The sequence below is a fragment of the Danio aesculapii genome, chromosome 14, assembly GCF_903798145.1.
Source record: "Danio aesculapii chromosome 14, fDanAes4.1, whole genome shotgun sequence".
Classification (NCBI taxonomy): Eukaryota; Metazoa; Chordata; class Actinopteri; order Cypriniformes; family Danionidae; genus Danio; species Danio aesculapii.
In genome coordinates, this window is record NC_079448.1 from 18,337,191 (window position 1) to 18,362,393 (window position 25,203).

Sequence of the window (25,203 nt, forward strand, 5' to 3'; positions counted from 1 at the left end):
TCACTCTACTTTTAGACATGCTCAACAAATTCCCATTGGGGAATCCCCACCTCCAGCACCTGTATGTCCCATAATGCAATGTTCAATTCAATTCAATTCACCTTTATTTGTATAGCGCTTATACAATGTAGATTGTGTCAAAGCAGCTTCACATAAAAGGTCATAGTAGTAGAGCTGCAGTCTCAGTGGCGGAGGCTGGAAGCTGGCCTCATCGAAGACTCGTCTGTCCCTGGAGCATTACAAGAATCAGTCTCATGTTCTCCACTCCTCCATGACCAACACAGTAGCTGCTCAGGATACGGCCTGGTCCAGGATATGGAAACCTTGGGATCATCTCGTCGTTGGTCTTGGATCGAATCAGTGACTCTGCATAGTCTGAGGGCCTCAGGAAGAGTATCCCCAGGTGGAAATGGAGAATAAAGAGAATAATTAGCGTAGCTGCTGTTCATAGTGTATATAAACAAGATGCAGAACCTGTGTGGAAGCCCGCTAAGTGGTGCACTGAGTGTATGCTTTACTAAACAGATAGGTCTTTAATCTAGTTTTGAATTGGGAGAGTGTGTCTGAGACTCGGACGTTATCAGGAAGGCTATTCCAGAGTTTAGGAGCTATAAATGAGAAGGCTCGACCTCCTTTACTCAACTTAGCTATTCTGGGTACTACCAGAAGCCCTGAGTTTTGAGATCTTAAAGAGCGAGTTGGATTGTAGCGAGACAGAAGATTGGTTATATAAACAGGAGCTAGATTATGTAAAGCTTTGTAGGTAAGAAGCAATATTTTAAATTCAATACGAAACTTAACAGACAGCCAGTGTAAGGAGGATAAAATTGGGGTGATGTGATCAAATTTTCTAGACCTGGCAGCTGTATTTTGTACTAATTGAAGTTTGTTAATAGAGGATGCTGGGCAGCCAGCAAACAGTGCATTACAATAGTCCAGCCTAGAAGTCATAAAAGCATGGACTAGCTTTTCTGCATCTGAGATGGATAGCATACTTCGTTACTTAGCGATATTACTCAGATGAAAGAAAGCAGTTTTTGTAACATGGGATATATGATTTTTAAAAGTTAAATTGCTGTCTAATATGACACCCAGATCTTTTATAGTAGAGCTAATGCTAACTTTATATCCTTCTAATTACAGGTCGAGTTGTGAGATCTGCTGTGTACAGGAATCACATTACAATGTGATTGTAATGTCACAACAGTGATTTGCATTCGCAGTGTATAGTAGCTTCCAAGTGTTCAAGAGTTTAGGGCATTCTATTTAAACCATTTAGATTTTCCACCAACAGTGTACACTTGTGTAAAAAAATCAATGATCCATATCCCTTCAATCAGACTAAGGGAAATAGCGAGTGAAGGGCCAGAATACAGCTAGAATCTGCATCTTCTTCTTTGTTATGGTGGGTGGCATCCAACTTTAAGGTACATTACTACCACCTTCTATATTGGAGTGTGACCAGCCACATTCTGTTTCTTAAGCCCATTTACTTCAAGAATGCAGTTAAAGAATTATAATTGTCCCTGTTTGTATCAATTTTTCTCTGTTGTGACTTTCAAAACACTTTCCTCTTAATATATATATATATATATATATATTTACATATTACATATTCTGCTGATTCCTCCATTTGGCAATAGTCACACAGACCTGTAAGATGCTTTCCAAGGAGATGTAATGTCTTATTTAATATTGTGTGTCTCAGTCTTAGTATAGACCTTTTTCATAGAATACAAAATTACACATTATGCTTTGCGGGTATGTGTCAGAAGGATGCTCTGAACTTCCAGTAGGCAGCTTGATGCCTATAAAGAGTACATATTTGGACATCTTTGAAACTAGTTTTAATCTATTTTACTTGTTTTTAACATCTTTGAACTAATAGTACGGTTGATCAGTGCCACCTCCTGGATTGATTATTTTGAAAATGCAATGTTATGGGAATGGAAAACAAGTGCTGCAAGCTTTTACCCTTGCTGTGAAATGGCATTTTGTGCCATTTAAATATTTATCTTTTTTTTTTTTTAAATATATAACCAACCCAAACAAATGCATTTCACAAATAAGTTTGAAATACATTTTACTAAAAGATTAGTTGAAAGAGTGGCACAAAGCAAAAATAAAGTGGCATTAAAAAAACACACACACTCACATAGGCTACACCATGTTAAATACTACACAATGCAAATTAACTAAATGAAACTTAAACCACTCTCGAATAATAGAATCAACATGCAAATCAGCCAGCATAGTATAAGTAATGTAATTTTAGGAAATTGCATGGATAGCTATTATGTTGCATGCCAGTAATATGGTTTGCTCTTTATAAACCAGTGATATATTGAGTGTGATATGTGTGTACACTCAAAGAGCCACTGAGCACAGCATAACTGCTGACAGGTTGGGAACACTTCTGTAAGATCAAGTGTTGAAATACAGTGTCAGACACTGAATTAGAAGAAAGTTTTTCTCTCACACTTGAACCGCAACTGACAGAAGCATAAACAGGTTTAACACACTTATTTCAAAATACGCACAGGGCTGGAGCGAGCTGAACTGCCACTCTAGGCAAAGGACTATCACTCCCCCCTTGGGGTTAGGGGGGATAGGGGGGTTGAGGGGGGTTCACAAACTCCGCAACCCATGCAAAACAGTATTGCCACCTGCTTTTGGATCGAGACGAGAACCACCAGTTATGAAATGCTTCTCTAGCTGATGACAATTCTAAATGGAATTTGAAGCATCCCACCAAAAGGCAGTCATCTCTATGGCATCCCCCAGTCAGCAACAAAAAAAGGGTCTAAGATATTATATTTTCCTCCTTGGAACTTCTCCCTGTCCTCTTCATCCTTCCCACTTCCTTCTGGAGTGTGTATCCACTTTTCCATTTGTCTTTTAATTTGTTAGTCAGTTTATCTTTAATTATAGTCTTTATTTCTGCTTTACTACATGGAATATAGAAATTACACTCACCGGCCACTTTATTAGGTACAACTTACTAGTACCAGGTTGAACCCCTTTTGCCTTTAAAACTGCCTTAATCCTTCGTGGCATAGATTCAACAAAGTACTGGAAATATTTACTCAGAGATTTTGGTTCATATTGACATGATAGCATCACGCAGTTGCTGCAGATTTGTTGGCTGCACATCCATGATGTGAATGTTCCACCACATCCCAAAGGTGCTCTATTGGATTGAAATATGGTGACTGTGGAGGCCATTTGAGTACAGTGAACTTATTGTCATGTTCAAGAAACCAGTCTAAGATGATTTACGCTTTATGACATGGCTCGTTATCCTGCTAAAAGTAGCCATCAGAAGATGGGTACACTGTGGTCATAAAGGGATATATGTGGTCAGCAACAATACAAAGGTAGGCTGTGGTGTTGACATGATGCCCAGTTGGTACTAATGTGCCCAAGGTGTGCCAAGAAAATATCCCCCATACAAGGCAGGATGGATTCATGCTTTCATGTTGTTGACGCCAAATTTTTACCCTACCATCCAATGTCGCAGCAGAAATCAAGACTCATTAGGCCAGGCAACGTTTTTTCCAATCTTCTATTGTACAATTTCTGTGAGCCTGTGTGAATTGTAGCCTCAGTTTACTGTTCTTAACTGACAAGAGTGGCACCTGGTGTGGTCTTTTGCTGCTGTAGCCCATCAGCCTTAAGGTTCGACATGTTGTGCTTTCAGAGATGCTCTTCTGCATACCTCGGTTGTAATGAGTGGTTATTTGAGTTACTGTTGCCTTTCTATCAGCTCGAACCAGTCTGGCCATTCTCCTCTGACCTCTGGCATCAACGAGGCATTTCCGCCCACAGACTGTCGTAGTGGTAGTGAAGTTGACCACTTCTTACCAAAATAACGAGACAAATAACTCTTTTGAAACTTGTCATGTTGTAGCAAGCAGATAGTACTAATACAATCTTGGTATTTGTTCACTATATTTAGAGAATTGAAAAATCACCACCTCATAAAAGCATGCTTTCCTTTGAAATCGGAATCATCTGCCTATGCTGTTTACAAAAATGCAGAAGTGCACAAATTATTATATAGGTGTGCCTTATACAGTATGTAGGGACAGCACCGTAGCGCAGTGCATAGCGCTCTCACCTCACAGCAAAACGGTTGCTGGTTCAACCCTCGGCTGGGTCAGTTGGCATTTCTGTGTGGAGTTTGCATGTTCTCCCGGTGTTTACAATGGTTTTCCTCCGAGTGCTCCGGTTTCCCCCACAAGTCCAAAGACATGTGCTATAGGTAAATTGGGTAAGCTAAATTGGTCGTAGTGTATGTGTGTGAATAAAGGTGTATGAATGTTTCTCAGTGATGGGTTGCAGCTGGAAAGGGCATCCGATGTGTAAAACATATGCTGAATAAGTTGGTGGTTCATTCCGCTGTGGTGACCCCAGATTAATAAAGGGACTAAGCCGAAAAAAGAATGAATGAATGCCTTATATGTATAATCTGAATGATTTCACCAGCATTTACAAAAAAAGTACACACCATTCTGAAAGTATTATTTGTTTAAAAACCCAGTATTCTTTGATGAATTAAGCTGTGTTTGAGAAAGTGTGAGCGGATAAGAAATGCCCCTCATTTCCTCTCCCTGCCAGGAACAATGTATAATGTTGGTGCTCATTGTGTCCACACAGATTCTTTCTTCTGCCTGGGTGGGTGGAACTCATGGCATTTGATCTGAATTCTGAAGAGTCTTGTTGGCTTTCATAAAGAGCTGCATTGTGTATAAATAGGTTATATAAGTGCATATGACAACCATGATGCAGGGTTGTGGCTAGAAGGGGATAAATACATTGGATCTTCAAAAGGGTATGGATATTATTAGTGAATCCGTTTGCTGTTTCCAGGAAATGTATCATCACAACTGAAGGTAAACCACTCTCTAAACCGTTTCATATATCATAATCAAGTACGAAAATGTTAATTTGACTGCCTATTCAGGTTTATTGAATGCATATATAATTAAAGTAATATTATAATTCATGTGCAAATTATAATTAACATGTCATTAGAGCACATTCTAAAATGTAATTATTTTATACATGTGGGAGTTATGATTCCTTATGGAGTTTAAACATACTGAAAAGATTTTGTTTTGAGTACAGACCACAGCAAATATCCTGCATTTGTGTAAATGTGAAGATTACAGTGTTGTCTGACAGTGTACCGCAAACAGTGTTAAACCCTCACCCAAGGTCTTAACCATTTTAAAAGAGATGGAAAACTAGAATAAATTTTTATTTTAGTCATCCATCATTTGCAAAGGCCAAATTACAAATCGTTGTTCTTCATATTTGGATCTGGTAAGACAAAAACAATTTTACAAAAAAGACAAAAAAAAAAAAAAAAAAATGGGTTGAACCTAGTATTTAGCATTATATTGCTCTTCTTGTTAGGTTTACATTGATTTCGAATGTTCTGTGTATTTTAATGTAATATTAATTTTAATGGCAGTTTAACTGTTTAGCTATATTGTTTATAATATACTTAGATTTATATTACATGTGAAAAATATATATATCAGGTTTCTCTGGTTAGGTTCAGAAGTTTCCGTTTACATGTAACGATAAGGTTATTAGCTAGTAAATAAAATACCTTTTTTTTAAATGCCACTTTAGACAATTCTTTGGTTTTTAACAAATTTGATTTTCTTTTGCGGCAAAAACCTCTAAATCCACCTACTGTGACAGGACAGTCTAATTAGTTTTGTAAAAAATTACAAAAGATTACACATTACAAATTATTTTACCAAACATAAAACAAATTACACAAACCACCTAAAATACATAAATCAGTCAAGTAAGTGGCAGTTCATTCTGCTGTAGTAAACCAGGGAAAAAGCAGAAGGAAAATGAATGAATGAAATCTGTCAAGTAAGTGCATTAATTAGTAACATTAAAACTGACATTAATTAATTCTTAACAATCTGTTGTCATTTCTGATATTTGGAATTTAGATTTAATGTAAGTAGAACAATGTAAACATTGCAAACATTGTAAACTAAGCTTGGTAGATTCAAATAATGTAGTGTAAATCATAATGAAACATCAATATCTGTGCATTGTCCATTTAATATAAAAAGCTTATCAGACATATAGGTAATATGAAGTAATATAAATAATGTATAGTTTTATATATTATATTTATCCTTTAAAAAAATATCTTAAATTAGCAAATAAAACACAAGGTAGGCCTACTGGGCAAAAAGGGGATGTCCCTCAGACACTTACTGTAGAAGCTGTAATTCATTCATTCTCACCATACTCAAGGTCTTGGTCCCTTTTTCGTTCCTTGTTTATCCTCATAGCATCCACGTGAGATAAAAGAACGGTATCTTAACTCTGTCTTTCATGAAACACATTTGCCGTTTAATGTATAGTAAATCGGACTCATTCAAAGTAGTGTCGCTGCGCAAAAACCCGTTATGAATGACACTTCCGACTGTTACACTTCCGACTGTACATTGTGTTTTCTTTTTCTTAGTTTAGATGTAAGTGACGTTTTCATTTGCCATTCACTGACAGTCGGACAGCCTCATCCAGTTCATCAAACATTTTAAAATCGAAGTGGAAGTTTTAAAGTGGTGTTTAGCGGCTTTTGCATACAAACTGTTATTTCTGAATGCGCTGACGCTGGGATTTCGATCATTTGAAGCAAATCTATTTGTTGATGGTGTACTACTTGCTCAAAGCATTCACTCAATGTCATTATCTAATTTTTGGCGGAAGTGGCGTTTAGTGTCTTTTGCATCTGAACTCTTCATATATATATATATATGTCAGAGATGGGGGACTCGAGTCACATGACTTCAAGAGATCAAGAGGTGCATGTGGATCATAACTTGTGCGAGTGGATTTGCCGACCAACTTTGTACAACCGTCTCATAATCCAAATGAGCGCCACCTGATCCACACATGTGCAAATTGTAATTGACGTACACAAAAGAGAGCATGTGTTTTCACAAATACAACTTTGTTTTGACAAAATGCTGCACATTTATTTAAATCTGACTTTTTCAGACACAAGTGTAGTAACGCACGATTGGATAGTTCTCAATTAGGCAGGTAGAGGTGTACACATGGCATAAGAACATTGTGGTTTTTCTCTGTAAAGTTGTTTGTGTTTGATTCCTGAAAAGTTTAAAAACTGTGAAAAGAAAGTCTCAAAATTCAAACGAAACCGGCAGTATAGATTCAAAAAGTCAATTCACACACGCGCATCACCTGATCAACAAATGCAAAACTTTGTAAACACACACATGTAAATTAAGATGCATGAATGCAAAACATAATATTTATTTTCACGAACATGTTCATGTTTGTGCAAATCTTAAATTCACACACTCACGTGGAAAGCCATTCGTTTGTGGATATAAAACTGCATTTACAACATTAATAGAGCACTTAAAATGAATACAACACTTAAAAGATGTTTAGGGACTAAAGACACCAGTGATTAAATTTTTCATCTGTAATTTTGTCCCATTCTTCCTGCAACCAAGTCTTAAGGTGGGCAACAGTATAGGGTCATCATTGTTTTGTGCTTCAAAATGCGCCACACATTCTCTAGTGAAGACAGGTTGGGACTGCATGCAGGCCAGCCAAGAACCTGTATCCGCTACCTCCACAGCCAGGACTTTGTAATGTGGTTTTGCATTGTCCTGTTGAAATATACATGGACTTCCCTAGAAAGAGGGAGCATATTGTGCTCCAAAATCTCTATGTACTTTTGAGCATTAATGGTGCCATCACAGAAATGCTTGTTGCCTTTACCAAGAGCACTGACAATACCCTACCATGAAAGACCCTGGCTTTTGTACTTGTTGCTGGTAAGAGTTTGGATGATCCTTTTCTTCTTTGGTCTGGACCACACGGCATCCATTTCTCCCCTAAAATACTGACTCATCTGAGCACAGTATATTTCCACTGTGTGATGGTCTATCCCAGGTACCTTTGAGCCCAGAAAAGTCGACGGTGCTTCTGGACACAATTAACATAGGGCTAAAATTTGGCACGGTCCAGTTTTAACTGGCATTTGTGGATGTAACTGCGGATTGTGGCACTTGACAAAGGTTTGCCAAAAAGTATTTCCGAGCCCATGTGGTGAAATCACTTATAGACGAATGACGTTTCTTGATGCAGTGCTGCCTGAGGTATCGGAGATCCTAGTTCTTCAGCTTAGGCTTGCACCCTTATCATTTGCGCACTGATTCCTTGAATCTTTAAATTAGGCTATGCACTGTTGAAGGTGAAATTTCCAAATGTCTTCCTATCTTTCTTTTTTTATGTTCAAATTTTTATTGTGAAATAACAAATACTATATCAGTACAAAGTTACATCTTTGTTGTTGTTTTTTTTGTTTTTTTTCTATCTTTCTTTGAGGGAAAAAAAATATTATTTTCTTTGACATTGCTTTAAAGATTTCAATAATTTTCTCACATATTTGTTGGCAAACTGGCGATCCTCACCCCATCTTTACTCCCTAATGGACTAGACCTTTCTGCTTTTGTACCAAAAATACTTTTTTTTTGTACCAAATCATAATTATAATCACCTGTTGACATCACCTGTTTCAAATCACATTATTATTTAACCAATTTACCTGATTACTAGCCCTCAATTGCTCCTGTCCCATCTTTTTTGAATGTGTTGCAGGTCTGAATGACAGGAAAGGATGTATATTTACAAATAAAATGAAGTTGACCAGACAAAACATGAAATATTTTGTGTTTATCTGCAATGAAATACAAGTCAAAGTAAATTTGGAAATCACTACTTTATTTTTTTTTACTTGCATTTTCCATACTGTCCCAACTTCTTATTTGGGATTGTAATTATCAAATACCTAATAGAGAACTACTTTTGCCCTAAAATAGCTACTTACTGCTTAATTAATTTTGCATCTGTATTAATCTAGTACTACCTATTACTTCATGCATAGTCACTTGTTTGTTTGTTTGTTTGTTTGTTAATGGACCGTTTTTCTAAGGTATTTTTTTAGAATCTTGGTAATTAGATTCTTATCAGTGTAATTAAATCCAATATTAGAATAACAGTAATTAGAATCTTATTAATTAAATTAAATTATATTATCTTTAGAGGTGCACGGTGGCCATTTGGCATTTCTGTGTGGAGTTTCCATGTTGCATGTTCTCCTCGTGTTCGCGTGGGTTTCCTCCGGGTGCTCCATTTTCCCCCGCAGTCCAAAAACATGCGATATGAGTGTGTGTGTGTGTGTGTGTGTGTGTGTGTGAATGAGACTGTGTATTGGTCTTTCCCAGTATTGGGTTGCGGGTGGAAGGGCATCCACTGCATAAAACATATGCCGGAATAGTTTATTCTGGTGTGGCAACCCCTGATAAATAAGGGACTAAGCCGAAGGAAAAATATAAAATGAATGATATATTACATTTCTAGTAAATATATTCTATTCAGTTTAATTACATCATAAATCCTGTAATTAGATTGTATTCAAACAAATCTAATTAATTAATTTAACTAACACCCTGACAACTGTTTAAGAACTGCGTAAAGATAGATTCATATCTGGTATAGATCACTTATCTGATGTAGTGTGGTGGGATTTTCCTCCTAATTGAGATATGTTGTTAGGTAATAATTAAAACTGCATTTCTATTGACTGTTAGGTAGAGCCCTGCCCCTGACAACTGCATGTGTGTGTGTGTGCGCATGTGTGTGTTTGCTCTACATAAGAAAATGCTTAATTATTACTTGTCTTATGATTATTCTAACTTTATTTAAACTTGATGCAATAAATAAAATAATAAATATAAATGGCTACCTTCTGTCATGGATTGGTCAGGCTCTCACGACCCCCACTCACGAAGATCACCATCACCTGACTTCTAATGAGCACACAGCTGCATCACATTCACGAGCACCAGATAAAAGCACAGCACTCCAGTCGCTCATTGTCCGGGCTCGTCTCGACGAAAGCGGACAACTGAGCGACCACTCAGCGTAGTCATCCTCAGCTAAACAAACGATTTACTTACCTGTTCTCTTTGTATTCCTCCTAGTCTTCCTGGTCCTCCCGAATCGTCCTGTCTTCCAGTCCTTCCAAGTCTGTGTCATCCTCTGTCAGCTGTATCTGGTGTGTGCTGTCCATCCTCGTGTATTCCTGTTACCCAGCCACGGAGGAAAAGACCCCAACATCATTCCTGATCCTCCTGGCTATCCTTCATGTGCTCCTTGTTGTCATTCAATAAACACCCTAACGTTTCCTTACCTCTGTCTCCTGTCCGCTTCATAACAGAAGCCCGGACCCATAACGACGACAACATGAGCACCCTCGATCACTTTCAAGAGCTGGTGGACCAGTTGAAGCGGATTCTACAGCCACCAGCTCCACTTTCCAACGCACCACCAGCACCGAGCACTTCCGCCTCCACAGTTTCTTCTTCGGCCCTTCCTTCCAGTCCCATGGCCCGACCAGCGCCCTACTCAGGCGGAGCGGGGGAGTGCAATGGTTTTCTGTTACAATGTTCCCTCATATTCGAAATGCAACCTTCTCTATATCCCACAGATAAGTCAAAGATCGCCTACATCGTATCACTACTCTCTGGACCTGCACTTAAATGGGCTGAGACGATCTGGAACCAAGCCGGGCCGGTCATGAATTCCATCACTACCTTCACGGAGTATTTCAAAGAGGTGTTTGGACGTTCTGATGGGGAAGTAGCCGCTGGAGAGCAGCTGTATCATCTAAAGCAAGGTACTCTATCTACACAGGAATATGCTCTCCGGTTTCGCACTCTAGCAGCTGCAAGTGGATGGAATGAGAGATCGTTGTTGACCACGTACCGGCTCGGCTTGGAACCCACTCTCCGAATCCAGCTGGCCACATTAGATGATACAATGGGTCTGGAGAGATTCATCCAACATTCTCTCCGATGTTCCGATCGTCTCCGTTCCTATCAACAGGACACCATCACCCCCTCGTCTGCACTCCTCCAATCGCCTGAGTCAACAGCCTCTCCAGAACCAGAACCCATGATAATAGAGTCTGGAAGACTGACATCAGCGGAACGACAGAGGAGGCTGACCCGGGGTCTGTGTCTATACTGCGGTGTCAGTGGACACACCCGTATGGAGTGTCCCCTTCGTCCCATTCGGACTTCAGTGAGTGTATTCAGTACGAATATTGAACAATGTAAACCACTTACTACCACCGTACAAATAACTACTGCCTCTATTTCTCTCCTTGTCACAGCCCTCATCGACTCCGGGTCAGCAGGGAACTTCATCTCCCAATCCCTCTGTCGTCAACTCCACCTCCGTACTGAGGCGTCCTCGCATATATACCAGATACAACCGATAACCCAGTGCACTCGATCTTCGACCCGTATCCATCGACAATGCGAAGACATCCTTCTTCAAGTGGGGCTGTTACATCAAGAGAGGATTCAATTTCTGGTTCTGGAGGGTGCAAATATGGACATCATTCTAGGGCGCCCGTGGCTGGTGAAGCACGATCCCATCATCTCTTGGGGCACAGGAGAGATAAAGAAATGGGGATCTGGATGTACACCTACCTGTTTTCCAAATCTCCCTCTTCAAGGTCGGAACCCCATTTCTTTGTTTGCAACATCGGTCGAGAGCCCTCCTGAGAAGCAGTCTATCCACATTCCTAAGGAGTACAGCTCCTTTCATGATGTCTTCTGCCCCAAGAGAGCTTCCCAGCTACCGCCGCATCGGCCATGGGACTGCGCGATCGACCTAGTTCCAGATGCCCAGTTGCCAAGAGGTAGGATCTACCCGCTCTCGCTTCCAGAGAATCAGGCAATGGAAGATTACATAAGGGAGGCTCTGAGTCAGGGGTACATACGTCACTCAAAATCACCAGCCGCCTCAAGCTTCTTCTTTGTGGCCAAGAAGGACGGAGGGCTGCGTCCATGCATCGACTACAGGGTCCTAAATAACGGTACAGTAAAATACCGATATCCCCTTCCTCTGGTACCAGCCGCTTTGGAACAGCTCCGAGAAGCTAAAGTCTTCACTAAATTGGACCTCCGCAGCGCGTATAATCTGATAAGAATACGTGAGGGGGACCAATGGAAGACAGCATTCGTGACCCCTACTGGCCACTATGAATATGAGGTCATGCCTTACGGTCTGGTCAACGCCCCCTCCGTATTCCAAAACTTCATTCATGAAGTCCTCCGGGAGTTTCTTCACCACTTTGTAATAGTGTACATAGATGACATCCTCATTTACTCCCGGAGTGAGGCCGAACATCGCCAACACGTTGCGGAGGTCCTACACACATTGAGAGAACATCACCTCTACCTCAAAGCGGAGAAATGCTCATTCCACCAGAAGTCGATTCATTTCTTGGGATACATCATTGATCAAACCGGTATACGTATGGATGGGAAGAAAATTGAGGCTGTTCTATCCTGGTCAGAACCCACTTCCATTAAGGAGCTCCAGAGGTTTCTTGGGTTTGCTAACTTTTATAGACGGTTTATCAAGGACTACAGCAGGATTACATCACCTCTCACTAATCTCCTCAAGGGTAAACCCAAAGGACTGGAGTGGACCAAAGAAGCAGCCGCAGCCTTCCGCCTTCTTAAGAAGGAGTTCACAAGGGCCCCACTCCTGACTCATCCTGACCCAAATCTTCCTTTCGTGGTGGAAGTGGACGCATCCACCACCGGCGTCGGGGCAGTATTATCTCAACATCATGATACACCGCCCCGACTGCATCCCTGTGCCTATTTCTCTCGGAAGTTGAGCCCGGCGGAGCAGAATTACAGCATAGGAGACAGGGAGCTGCTAGCAATCAAGCTAGCCTTGGAGGAGTGGCGTCACTGGTTGGAGGGAGCCAAACATCCGTTCCAGGTGATCACAGATCACAAAAACCTCCAATATATCAAAGAGGCCAAGAGACTATGTCCACGTCAAGCCAGATGGTCACTTTTCTTCTCACGTTTTGATTTCTCCATTTCCTATCGTCCAGGACCCAAGAATCTAAGAGCAGACGCTCTCTCTCGTTTACACGAGCATCACGATCATGAAGAACTCCCAACGAAGATTCTTCCCGAACACATCTCCATTTGTCCGATCACCTGGAACGCTCCTCCAGTCGTTGCCACTCCGGAAGCCCCTGCTCCGCCGGGATGCCCTCCTCATCGGCAGTTCATACCACCTGAACACCGGGTAGATCTGATCCACTCCTTACATACCTCGCTAGGCACTGGACATCCAGGGATCAACAATACTCTCTCGCTAGTATCCCAACGATTCTGGTGGCCAAACATGGCAAGGGATGTGAGGCAATATGTTCAGGGCTGTAAGGACTGTGCCCAATCCAAGAGCCCACGTCATCTACCCGCTGGAAAGCTCCATCCCTTGCCGATTCCGAACCGTCCCTGGTCACACCTAGGAGTGGACTTTATCACTGATCTCCCTTCGTCAGAAGGTAATACCTGTATTCTAGTCATAGTAGATAGATTCTCAAAGTTTGTCAAACTAATCCCTCTGAAAGGTCTTCCCACAGCCTTTGAAACAGCCGACAATATCTTTAATCAAGTCTTCAGGTCATTTGGTATTCCAGAAGATATTGTGTCGGACAGAGGTCCACAGTTCATCTCACGTCTATGGAAAGCCTTCTTCAAGCTCCTAGGTGTGGCCGTCAGCCTCTCTTCTGGATATCATCCCCAAACCAACGGGCAGACAGAGAGGAAGATTCAGGAGGTGGGACGGTTCCTGAGGACCTTCTGCAGTGGTCACCAGAGCTCCTGGAGCCAGTATTTGGGCTGGGCAGAATATGCCCAAAATTCACTGCGGCAACCCTCCACCGGACTCACGCCATTCCAGTGCGTCCTGGGCTTCCAACCACCGCTCTTTCCCTGGGATGGCGAACCATCTGATGTCCCCGCAGTGGATCACTGGTTCCGGGAGAGCGAGAGAGTCTGGGACGAGGCTCATCAACATCTGCAGAGGGCAGTCCGTCGAAGCAAGGTAACCGCCGATAGAAGAAGGTCTGAAGAACCCAGATACACACCCGGACAAAAGGTGTGGCTATCCACCCGGGACATGCGCATGCGACTGCCCTCTCGCAAGTTAAGTCCCCGATTTGTTGGTCCCTTCACCATCGTGGAACAGGTTACCCCCGTCACCTACAAACTACAATTACCCTCTCACTACCGTATCCACCCTACATTCCACGTATCACTCCTGAAACCCTATCACGATCCTGTTCTTCCCTCCACAGAGCCTGACCACGAAGAGGAACCCCCTCCTCCACTGCTCCTAGAAGAAGGAGCCGTCTACGCAGTGAAGGAGATCTTGCGTTCCCGACGTCGTGGTGGCCAGTTGGAGTACCTGGTGGACTGGGAAGGGTACGGCCCCGAAGAAAGGACATGGGTTCCCAGAGCTGATATTCTCGATCCTAGTCTCATGGTGGAGTTTCATGAGAGCCACCCTGAGTTCCCAGCGCCTAGAGGCAGAGGGAGACCACCACGGCGTCGGAGGTGTCGGCCCTCAGGAGCGGGCCCTGGGGAGGGGGGTACTGTCATGGATTGGTCAGGCTCTCACGACCCCCACTCACGAAGATCACCATCACCTGACTTCTAATGAGCACACAGCTGCATCACATTCACGAGCACCAGATAAAAGCACAGCACTCCAGTCGCTCATTGTCCGGGCTCGTCTCGACGAAAGCGGACAACTGAGCGACCACTCAGCGTAGTCATCCTCAGCTAAACAAACGATTTACTTACCTGTTCTCTTTGTATTCCTCCTAGTCTTCCTGGTCCTCCCGAATCGTCCTGTCTTCCAGTCCTTCCAAGTCTGTGTCATCCTCTGTCAGCTGTATTTCTAACCCATTCTGCTATCATTTTAATAATTTAAAAGTTCTATCATACATCATGTTTCACAATATGTTTTATGCTCATCACAATATGAATTAAGCTACATATAATCTAAACAATGTTTAAAATTATTTTGATAAACATATTAACAAATATTATCAAATGTTTTTCAACATACTAAAAACTTGACGTATATGTTTTAAGAGCTTACTGTATATAAGGGGTTTTCAAACTGTAAGGCACGGCCCACCAGGGGGGCGCAAGACATTGAGGCGTGTACTTAAGTAAATTATGATAATGATTTTTATGCGTTCACTAGAGGGAATAATATGATAAACGTTAGCTCCACAGCTAATTATCAGGCACCTGTAGAGTTAATGCGTTCCAGTAAAATATATACAAATAAAATGGAGCAGGTGCTTTTTAAAACGAATGACAGTGAATGAATGAAAGTCAAACCGGTGAGCCGTCTGACAAAAACATGCCCTTCTGAATCAAATCAGCAGGATGCCCTTTTGGATCTTTCACTTACTTCACTTATAGACACTACTGACTACGTTTACATGGACATCAGTAACTGTTATTTGCCTTAATCTGAATAACACAATAATAAAATTATGTGAAGTGCTTTTTGAATGTTGCGTCATCAGGCTATTCACATCTGCAGAGTGTCATGTAATTTTGGGTGTTTCATCTTTAATTTCTCAACTTTAACTGCAGTTCGGCAGTTTAACTTTCACTCATGAACCTTTCATTCATGCCCCCACAACAAACTGGGGTATTTGACGCGAATATGAAGGACTGGTGGAAGAGTGTTGCTTTTAGTGATACCGCACATCAAATGGAAAGAAAAAAACTTCTGCATTTCGTGATGCGTGATGTGTTGCGGTCCTTTACTGACAGCCATGTGTGTGGATCTTGTCACAAAATGCGGCGAAAAGTCCTACTTGACGGTAATAGTTTGATTGCGGTGTTTACTTCAGTAATGCCACTAATATATGCATACTCTACATGTCTCAATTCCATTTCTGTTTAGTACAATTATCACTTTAGTCGGATTAGGATAATCAAAAATCGCTGTTTACATGGTAGACTCTTAATCAGATTATTGTCTTAATCATATTAAAATCGTATTAAAGTATTGAATTCTCCGTTTGTTTAGGTTAAAATTCACTGCACTTAATTTAATGATTCAATTTATTGTTCATTAATATTTTATGTTGTATTTAACATTATTGCTGCAGAGCATATTTAAAGACAGACAGCGAAATCATAATATTATTATTCTTTTTTTCTTTCACAACGATCAAAGTAAATGTAATAAACTTCCCATTTTTAAGTTGTATTGACCACATTTTAGCTAGGTTATATTTATGGTTGTATTTAACTTTTATTTTTAGAATTATCTTAAAGGCTCTTAACATTATCCTGCAATGTTTTTTTTTCTTTGAATGAGGTCATAAGTTACAACGGTCCAATGGTTCTGCTCAGTCACTCTTGAAGAAAATGTATGTGAAACATCACGCATGTTACTGATGATAAACTATGTTTGGCAGTTGTGAAAGAGACCATATTGTTATACTAACTTAAAAAGAAAGTTCAAACCAGCAATGTGTAAAAGCAACATGCATGATATTGACAATATCTTTAATGGATATTTTTATTAAAAAAAATATTTTTACAAGTTTAGAACTTTTCAACTTTTACTCTGAACCTGAACATTATAAGTTGTACATTTTGCTTGCTTTAAACTTTACAAATAGTTATCAGTCCTACATGTTCATACCTGGTGTTCTGACACAGAATCTTATTTTAAAGAATTCTTCTTTTGTTCTCTGGTTTCTTCTAATTATTTCTTCTCTAACAAATTATTATTTTTTATTTATTACATGGATTACATTTCCTTTTTCCATTAGTCATGCTACAAAATAAGTCTGACACAATGCTTTATAAAAGACATTTAAATTTGAAATACTACTAGTTCTAAACCAGAATCAGTTTTTTTTTTTATGCCAACCAGACCAATTTGTAATAGTTTTTTTTTGAGAGGTGCCTTTTAAAATAGTTGATGTACCCAGAGCATCAAAAAGCATTAAGAAATCCTGACTGAGCATAAACTATGTGACGAGTCAGGAGCGATAATGTGTTGTGTAAACATAGCCGGCTATAAGATATTAATCTCCCTTTAATTTAAAAATGTTATATATGCTTTGTTTGTAGTTTACTGATGTTAATAAAACAAAAATAACAAAGACAAATGCTTTTACTTTAAACAAAATAATGAAATGTTTGATTCATCAATTGTATGGCCTATATTGCTATTTTCTATTTTTCATGCTTCAAATACTGGTAAAAAGTAAAGAATTTGCTCAGATTAAACGTAAATGGTTTTCTCAAAGCAAAATTAAAATAAAAGAATCATCTGCACCATATATACTAATAAATAAGTATGCAAGAAGTGTTGCAAAAAGTCATCCACATCTACAGGCAGATTTGGTCTGCTTTATTAAACATTTTGTAATTATTTTTAAGTAATTTAATTCATAATTATTATTTTCATTTAATTATTATGAACAATTAAAGCACATTTACCTTTACACTTTTTATATGTTAATGTGTGTAGGTGTGCATAAGCTTAATACTATAGGCTATCAAATATTTGTAAAAAATAAAACAGGTATAAAAAAAAAAAAATATATATATATATATATATATATATATATATATATATATATATATATATATATTATTTTTTTAAAGGTAATACACTAATCTATAAGTATATTCAGTAGTTGGATTAATTAAAATGTTGGATTATTTGAAATGTTTATGCGCAATTTGGTCTGGCCTCTCGATACAGTATGTTGTCCCATGCACCACTGGATGGATATTATGGGTAGCACAACAAATGTATTTAAAATTCAGGATAAAAAGCTATTGAAATCAACAGGATTCCACAGGAAGAATTGCAGGATTCTGCAGAAAAAAAGACATATGTTAACATGTATGTATTTTAAATATACATAGTATGTTAAAATGTAATGCAGAGTTTGTGACTTGATGAAAAAGCCAAGAAAAGATCACAGTCATTATGCTTTACATTCTCTTTTCTTTAGCCCTCGAATCAACCATGAATTGGGCATCCTTTTATGCTGTGATCAGTGGTGTGAACAGGCATTCAACAGGCATTGGACGCATCTGGCTGTCAGTCATCTTCATCTTCCGTATCTTGGTGCTAGTAGTGGCAGCTGAGAGCGTGTGGGGAGACGAAAAGTCAGGCTTTACCTGCAATACTCAGCAACCCGGCTGCAACAGCGTGTGTTATGACCAGTTTTTCCCAATCTCACACATCCGCCTATGGGTTTTGCAGCTCATTCTAGTGTCCACACCAGCCCTACTGGTCACCATGCATGTCGCACATCGGCGACACGTTGAAAAAAAGATCCTCAAGATATCTGGTCAGGGAACCGAGAAGGACTTTGAGAGCATAAAAACCCAGAAGTTCAAAATTGTTGGTGCACTATGGTGGACTTACATGATAAGCATCATATTTCGCATAACTTTTGAAGTGGTTTTCTTGTACATTTTCTACTTAATTTATCCAGATGTCACTATGGTTCGTCTTGTGAAATGTGACTCATATCCGTGTCCAAATACAGTAGACTGTTTTGTGTCTCGTCCTACAGAGAAGACCATTTTTACTGTCTTCATGCTGGTGGTGTCTGGACTTTGTGTCTTGCTAAATATCACAGAGGTTATGTATTTAATAACTCGGGCATGTATCAAATATTTTCAAGGAGCAGTACATCAACCTAAAGGACCTTGGCTCACTCATAAACTGGCAACCTATAAGCAGAATGAAATAAATAATTTGATATCAGAGCATTCATTTAAACCTAGATTTAATGTTGGCCGGAAACCTCCAGTGCTGAAAAATGAGCGCTGCTCAGCTTTCTAGACTGTTGTAAACCTCAGAGATACCAATCAACTATCAATAATCAGTGTTGTGCAAGTAACTACCAAATTGTAAACATTACACATTATTCATCAATGTTATTTAAAAATAATCCCTTACCTTACAATGTTACTGTCTCAGAATGCATTGCATGATTCTGCATTACTTTTGTGCTACTTTCACCAACATAATTACAGAAGAAAAACTGTAAGAAGTAAAATCTATCTATCTATCTATCTATCTATCTATCTATCTATCTATCTATCTATCTATCTATCTATCTATCTATCTATCTATCTATCTATCTATCTATCTATCTATCTATCTATCTATCTATCTATCTATCACTGATATATGGCTGTATATTGCAGCACTACAAGTGTGATATTGTATTTGCACAACAGTTTTATGGCATTATTATGTAAATTAAAAAAAGCTGAATAAACATCAGTCCACAGAATTCTGCCTGCATTTTTCTGCCACATAACTTCATTACCTAACACTGACACCATAAATTGCAAAGCAAGGCAAATACTAGACAATAGTATAAATACAGTAATACAAAATACAAGACAGAAAGAGATTTGCTTGGTTCACTTTTTCTTTATTGTTTTAATCCATCTACCAGGTCAGTTGTGAAAAATACAGCTAAGACTGGCTAAAGTACACTTCAGAAAACGCACTGCAAGAATCCCAGGTTTTGGGACCAAGTGTAAGATCTCTTGATTTCAAGACTTCGCACTTAGATATTGCTTGATGCTATTAGCAGGTTTAGCATGCTATCCTGGGAGAGAACCCTGAGTTCAGAGATAATTGAGCCCAGGGCTTCAGAGAGCTTTCCCTGGTAAAGGGAGGAATAGTAGGAATTGGGGTGGAAGGGGGGATTCTTCCAAAACGAATATATGGCAGTAGGGCGAAATCTGTCTGTTTTTTGTAGAATCAATTGCTTGAATCAATCTGATTGGATTATTGCTGATTACAGATGACAGACTGGTCACGATCAATCATATCTTGCGCTCCTCTCAAAATTAGTTTGTAAAACTTAACTTCAAGAGTTGGCTCTTAGATATTGCTTGATGCTTTTAGCAAGTTTGGCATGCTTTCCCAGGAGAGAACCCTGAGCTTGAGCCCAGGGCTCCTGCCTGGTCAATAAGCATATAAGGGGGTCCTGGGACTCCTGCTGGATCAGGAGGTGAAGGGGACCTGGGGTGTAATAATGTATGTATTATTGGGTATCATAGTTTTAAGCTGCCCTCTAGTGGTGAAACACACACACACACACACACACACACACACACACACACACGCACACACGCACACATATACATATACATATATATATATATATATATATATATATATATATATATATATATATATATATATATATATATATATTCTTTTTTTTTTGCCCTTTAATGCATGGTGTCCACAAAGCACTTGAGGGCAGAGTCAGTAGACTGTCAGCAGTACTGTCACAGTGGCTACTCTCTTGTATTCCAGTTATTCTTTGCTTGATGACATCAATAATCCAAGATGGCTGACAGTGATGGCCATGTGCTAAATGCCTCAGGCATATCTGTGAAAAACTTTTTTTCAAGGAGGTCAATTGAGGTAAAAAATATATATCAGTATGTATAGTAAATTATGATGAGTATGTTAGTAATTTCTAAAATAAAATTTATGGTAAAACAAAGTTTTTATTCACCAAAAACCAACTGTCCACTGTCCATGTGGACGTCATGCAACAGAGGAGTCAGATTGCATAAAAGTCCATTTTTCTGTAACCTGCTAGTATTTCTATTCTATTTTTTCAAAGATGTTATATTTTACATATTACAGCATTTAATGGCAATTTTACACATTCATATGCAAACAAATTTGTATTTTGCCTTCTAAACAGGGAAAGAATAAGTCAAGAAGTCAGTACAGAAAAATTGAAAATATTCCAAAGGATAGTAGCTGTGACAGCAGTGATGAGTATGTGCCAGAAAATAGCATACCCATACTGCAAACGTTTCAGCATATATATATATATATATATATATATATATATATATATATATATATATATATATATATATATATATATATATATATATATATACTCACATACTCACATAATCTCATCAGCATATATATATATATATATATACATATACATATATATATATATATATATATATATATATATATATATATATATATATATATATATATATATATATATATGTATATATATATATATATGTATATATATATATATATATATATATATATATGTATATATATATATATGTATATATATATATATACGTATATATATATATATATATATACGTATATATATATATATACGTATATATATATATATATATATATATATATATATATATATATACATATATATATATATATACATATATATATATATATATATATACATATATATATATATATATACATATATATATATATATATATATACATATATATATATATACATATATATATATATATATATATATATATATATATATATATATATATATATATATATATATATATATATATATATATATATATGTATATATATATGTATATGTATATATATATATATATATGCTGATGAGATTATGTGAGTATGGGCTAAGAGCCAACAAAGAAAAGTGTGAGCTCTTTAAGTCTTAGATTTCTAACTGCAGCCATGTGATAGACAAACATGGTCTACACAAGTCATAGGACAAAATTGAAGCTGTGGTAAATGCACCACACCCACACATTGTGTCTCAACTTCGATCATATGTCAGACTTGTGAAGTATTACCACATATTTCTTCCAAACCTTTCCACTATACTACATCCTTTGAATTCATTGTTACAAACAAGGACACAGTGGAAATGGTCAGAAAGCTGTGATCAAGCTTTCCAGAAGTCTAAAAAGCTCATAACCTGATGTAGCATTGATACATTTCATAAGCCTGGCGTGCAATGCAACACCATATGGAACTGGTGCAGTATTGTCACACAAGGTTCCAGGTGGCACAATAAAACCAATAGCCTTTGCATCTAGAACATTAATATCAACAGAGTGACTTCTGCACCATACCATCCTGTCACCAATGGCTTGGCAGAAAGGTTTGTCCACCTGGCGATGTCATGCAGAGCAGCTGAAGTTTATAAAGGGCATTTTGAGTAGTCGGGGGTGGGGTGGGGTGGGGTGGGGGGGGGTGTTGGGAAGAAGGAGGAAGAAGAATGGGAATAGCAGAAGTGGAAGGGCGGGGAACATAGCTGGTGGATCTTGGATTAATAGTCTTTATCTGAGGAAGTCAAAATGGGTGGGGGTGGCGGGTTTTTTCTGTCTGTAACAATTTAAGTTGTGAGCGTCCAATCCTCAGTCTGGCTATGGGGGTCTGTTTTGGGGGATGGGAGGTCTTTTTTGCTGTCTGGAACAAAATTTAAGTTGAGTAGGCCCCTGGCAGCCGAAACGAAGCCCAGAAAAAGAGACTGATTTTGAAGGGTGACTGAATTGTGATGTTTGGTTTGAGTACGGAAAAAGGCCCTAGATGTCCTATACAGGGGTGTTTAAAAAAAACCAAGCTGCCCCCAAGGCTGCAAGCTCCAAGCTGGGCATGGAAGATAGAGCCGGGGTCTAGCTGGGGAATGGTGGGTCTCTATGGAACAAAGTAGGCCCTTTAAGAGCCGAAATAAAGCCTAGAAAGAGTGACTGATTCCCGATAATTGTGGCAGCCAGTTTTGGTATAGAAGAAAGACCCTGGAAGTACTGCTGGCAGAAAAATCCCAGCCCTTCTAGGTGAGTGTTTTTCCCTGACAAAGTCAGCTCACCACACCCCGTCCCCCATTAAGATGTCCTGAATGAGGAATGGTGGCTACACTGACTTTTCCTACCAAGTCAATGTACCCACCATCCCCCATTCAGATGTCCTGAATGGGGGAAGGTGGGTACACTGACTTTTTTTTTTTTTTTGCTTTGGGGCACCAACTTTATTAAACCATTCGGGTTTTTGAGGTTAGGGTTTGTTGGTGGGAAAAATCTGTCTAATTGCTTTTTTATGGGGCTACTACCTTTGCCAGATCAGCTTGAGTCCACCCCAGAGAAAGCAGTGGTGGTTTTATGGATTTTTGACCAGTTACCTGACCTCAATCCCTGGACCTCAATCCCTGTTTTAGAATCTAACCATCCAGGAGGTTGAAGAGGCCTCCAAAAGCCAATACGGGTCTGTCTATGTCATTAACGTAATTTTGACTGCTTGGATCTGGGTGGGGGGAGGGGGGACAAGTAGTATGCACACCTTCTCTCTCTCTCTCTGCTTGTTGCATGGAAGATCACCACGCATAAGACAAACAGAACCTTCGGCGCTGCTCAGTTGTCTCTCAACAAGGAAGAATACAGCTGGTTCCAGAGATTCTTGGACCTGCGGGCTGGTCTCCCTGGTGGGAGGCAGGCCACCTATTTTTTTTTACCTCCAGACCCAATCCCTGCAGGAACCTGAATCAATATTTTCAAGCCGTGTAGTCCAGCATTGGCTTCCAGGGAAGCCCAGTTTCACCAGCGTTGCGATGGCCATCGCAACACACGTGAGTATGTATATAATGTCCCTGGAGCCACATGACTGCCAGAAGCTTTGTTCCTAAAAGATTTATTTTATTTTTTTCATATTTATTTTGTGTTGTCACTTTATTTACACTGGAAGCTTCTGTAGCCAAAACAAATTCCTTGTGTGTGTGAAGCACACTTGACAATAAAACTGATTCTGATTCTGTCTGTGTTTCTGTCTGATGCAGGCAAAGAATGCACATTCGTCAGAGGATCGCCAGAATGTGGCGCACCAGAGCCAGCCCAAGGCATAAGCAAACTAAGCGGCTGCTTAGGGCCCCTTGGCCACCAGGGGGCCCCTAAGAGTGCATGAAATTACTAACTTTCGTTTTTGTTTTAGTTTGTTGGAGAATTGGGTTATAGATTATAGGTGGGACAAAATACCAATATGCTTTGGTGTCAAGAATTGATATTTATCTTAATGTACAAAAGATGTTAATTTCCCGTAATGGCGGATCAACAATATATCAGAGACGCACCAGGGTTTTTAACCACTGACAGATGAGCCATTGCAATGGTGAAAATTTCAGCCATTTGGTCATCTTCTTCTGTCCAAGCTGGACCAAGGTATTTGTGCGTTTCAGACATCACAGTTCTGCCAAATCTTCTGCTAGTTTCTCCCTCACAGACGCTCTTTCACTTTGCTCTATCGCTCGCGCGTCCCCACAGTCAGTGCTGTGAGACTTCATACAAGAATATGTGCTCAAACTATTTCAATCCGCCAAAATATATAAAGATATCAATACAACATGAACATATAATTTGAAGGGCCTTGTATTTATTTAACCCTTGCAGACATTTTTAAATTGATGAGTAAATAACTAATGTTCTCCACTGCTGGAGACATTATAAGTGCTCAGAGGAGTCTGTGCTTACCTTTCTGAGCATTCTGATCAGTTACTGTTCTTAAGAAAATATATCTAGAGGGAAAATCTAGAGGGAATGCTGGATTTTTCATGAATAAAATAAACCAGGGCTAAGCATAAAATACATCAAATAAGTTGGCCAAACTGCAATAAGTGTCTTTAGTTTACAGAAAACTAGAAAGCCATAAATTGCTATTTTGACAGTGTTTTCTAACACAAAATTGAGATGCTGCTGCTCTGACTAATTTAGAGATGAGCCCGATCAGTCACAAACATATCTCTGCATTTTTCAGCTTGTTGGACAGCTGTGTGCTTGTTTTACACTGCTGTAATTCTATAAACACGTGCTGTTAATGGAAGAAATGCATCTTATAACTTTTTGTGTTATAAGATTTTTTTGTTATTTTTAAGTTTTTCTTACCCTTCATTTACAAAAATTGTGATAAATCATGGTTGGTTGTCTTGTGATCAAATTTTTAATCAAACAGCCATGTACTATGAATCATTGACAGTTGGTAAATACACTGCAAAAATTCGTTCCTTTTTTATTGTTTCTGTCTTGTTTATAGTCCAAATATGTAAAAATTCTAAAAGAATAAACATTTTCTAGACAGATTTTCAGTCAAAATGATGTGGGCTTTTCATTAAAAAAAGCTAATTAATCTGCCAATTTTTTCCCAGAGATGGGTTGTGGCTGAAAGGGCATCCGCTGCGTTAAAACGTGCTGAATAGGTTGGCGGTTCATTCCGCTGTGGCGAGCCCGGATTAATAAAGGGACTCAGCCGAAAAGAAAATGAATGAATCTGCCAATTTGGGCAAGTAAAAGAATATTGGTTTTAAATAAAATTATTTTACTTATCTCACTGGCAGATTAATTTGTTTGCTTAACAGAAAAAAATCACTT

The 25,203-nt window shown here is 39.0% G+C and overlaps 1 protein-coding gene across 1 annotated transcript; it reads left to right on the plus strand.

Annotated features, from left to right (window-relative positions):
- Window positions 1-4,786: 4,786 nt before the first annotated feature.
- On the plus strand, window positions 4,787-19,107 carry gjb1b (gap junction protein beta 1b). The gene is made up of 2 exons (XM_056472843.1): window positions 4,787-4,895; window positions 17,978-19,107. The coding sequence occupies exon 2, from the start codon at window positions 17,992-17,994 to the stop codon at window positions 18,817-18,819; it is 828 nt and encodes a 275-aa protein (XP_056328818.1). The 5' UTR covers window positions 4,787-4,895; window positions 17,978-17,991; the 3' UTR covers window positions 18,820-19,107.
- The last annotated feature ends 6,096 nt before the right edge of the window (window positions 19,108-25,203 follow it).

Excerpts from the sequence above, each read along its gene's own strand:
- gjb1b (XM_056472843.1), top strand. The coding sequence starts at position 17,992 with ATGAATTGGGCATCCTTTTATGCTGTGATCAGTGGTGTGAACAGGCAT.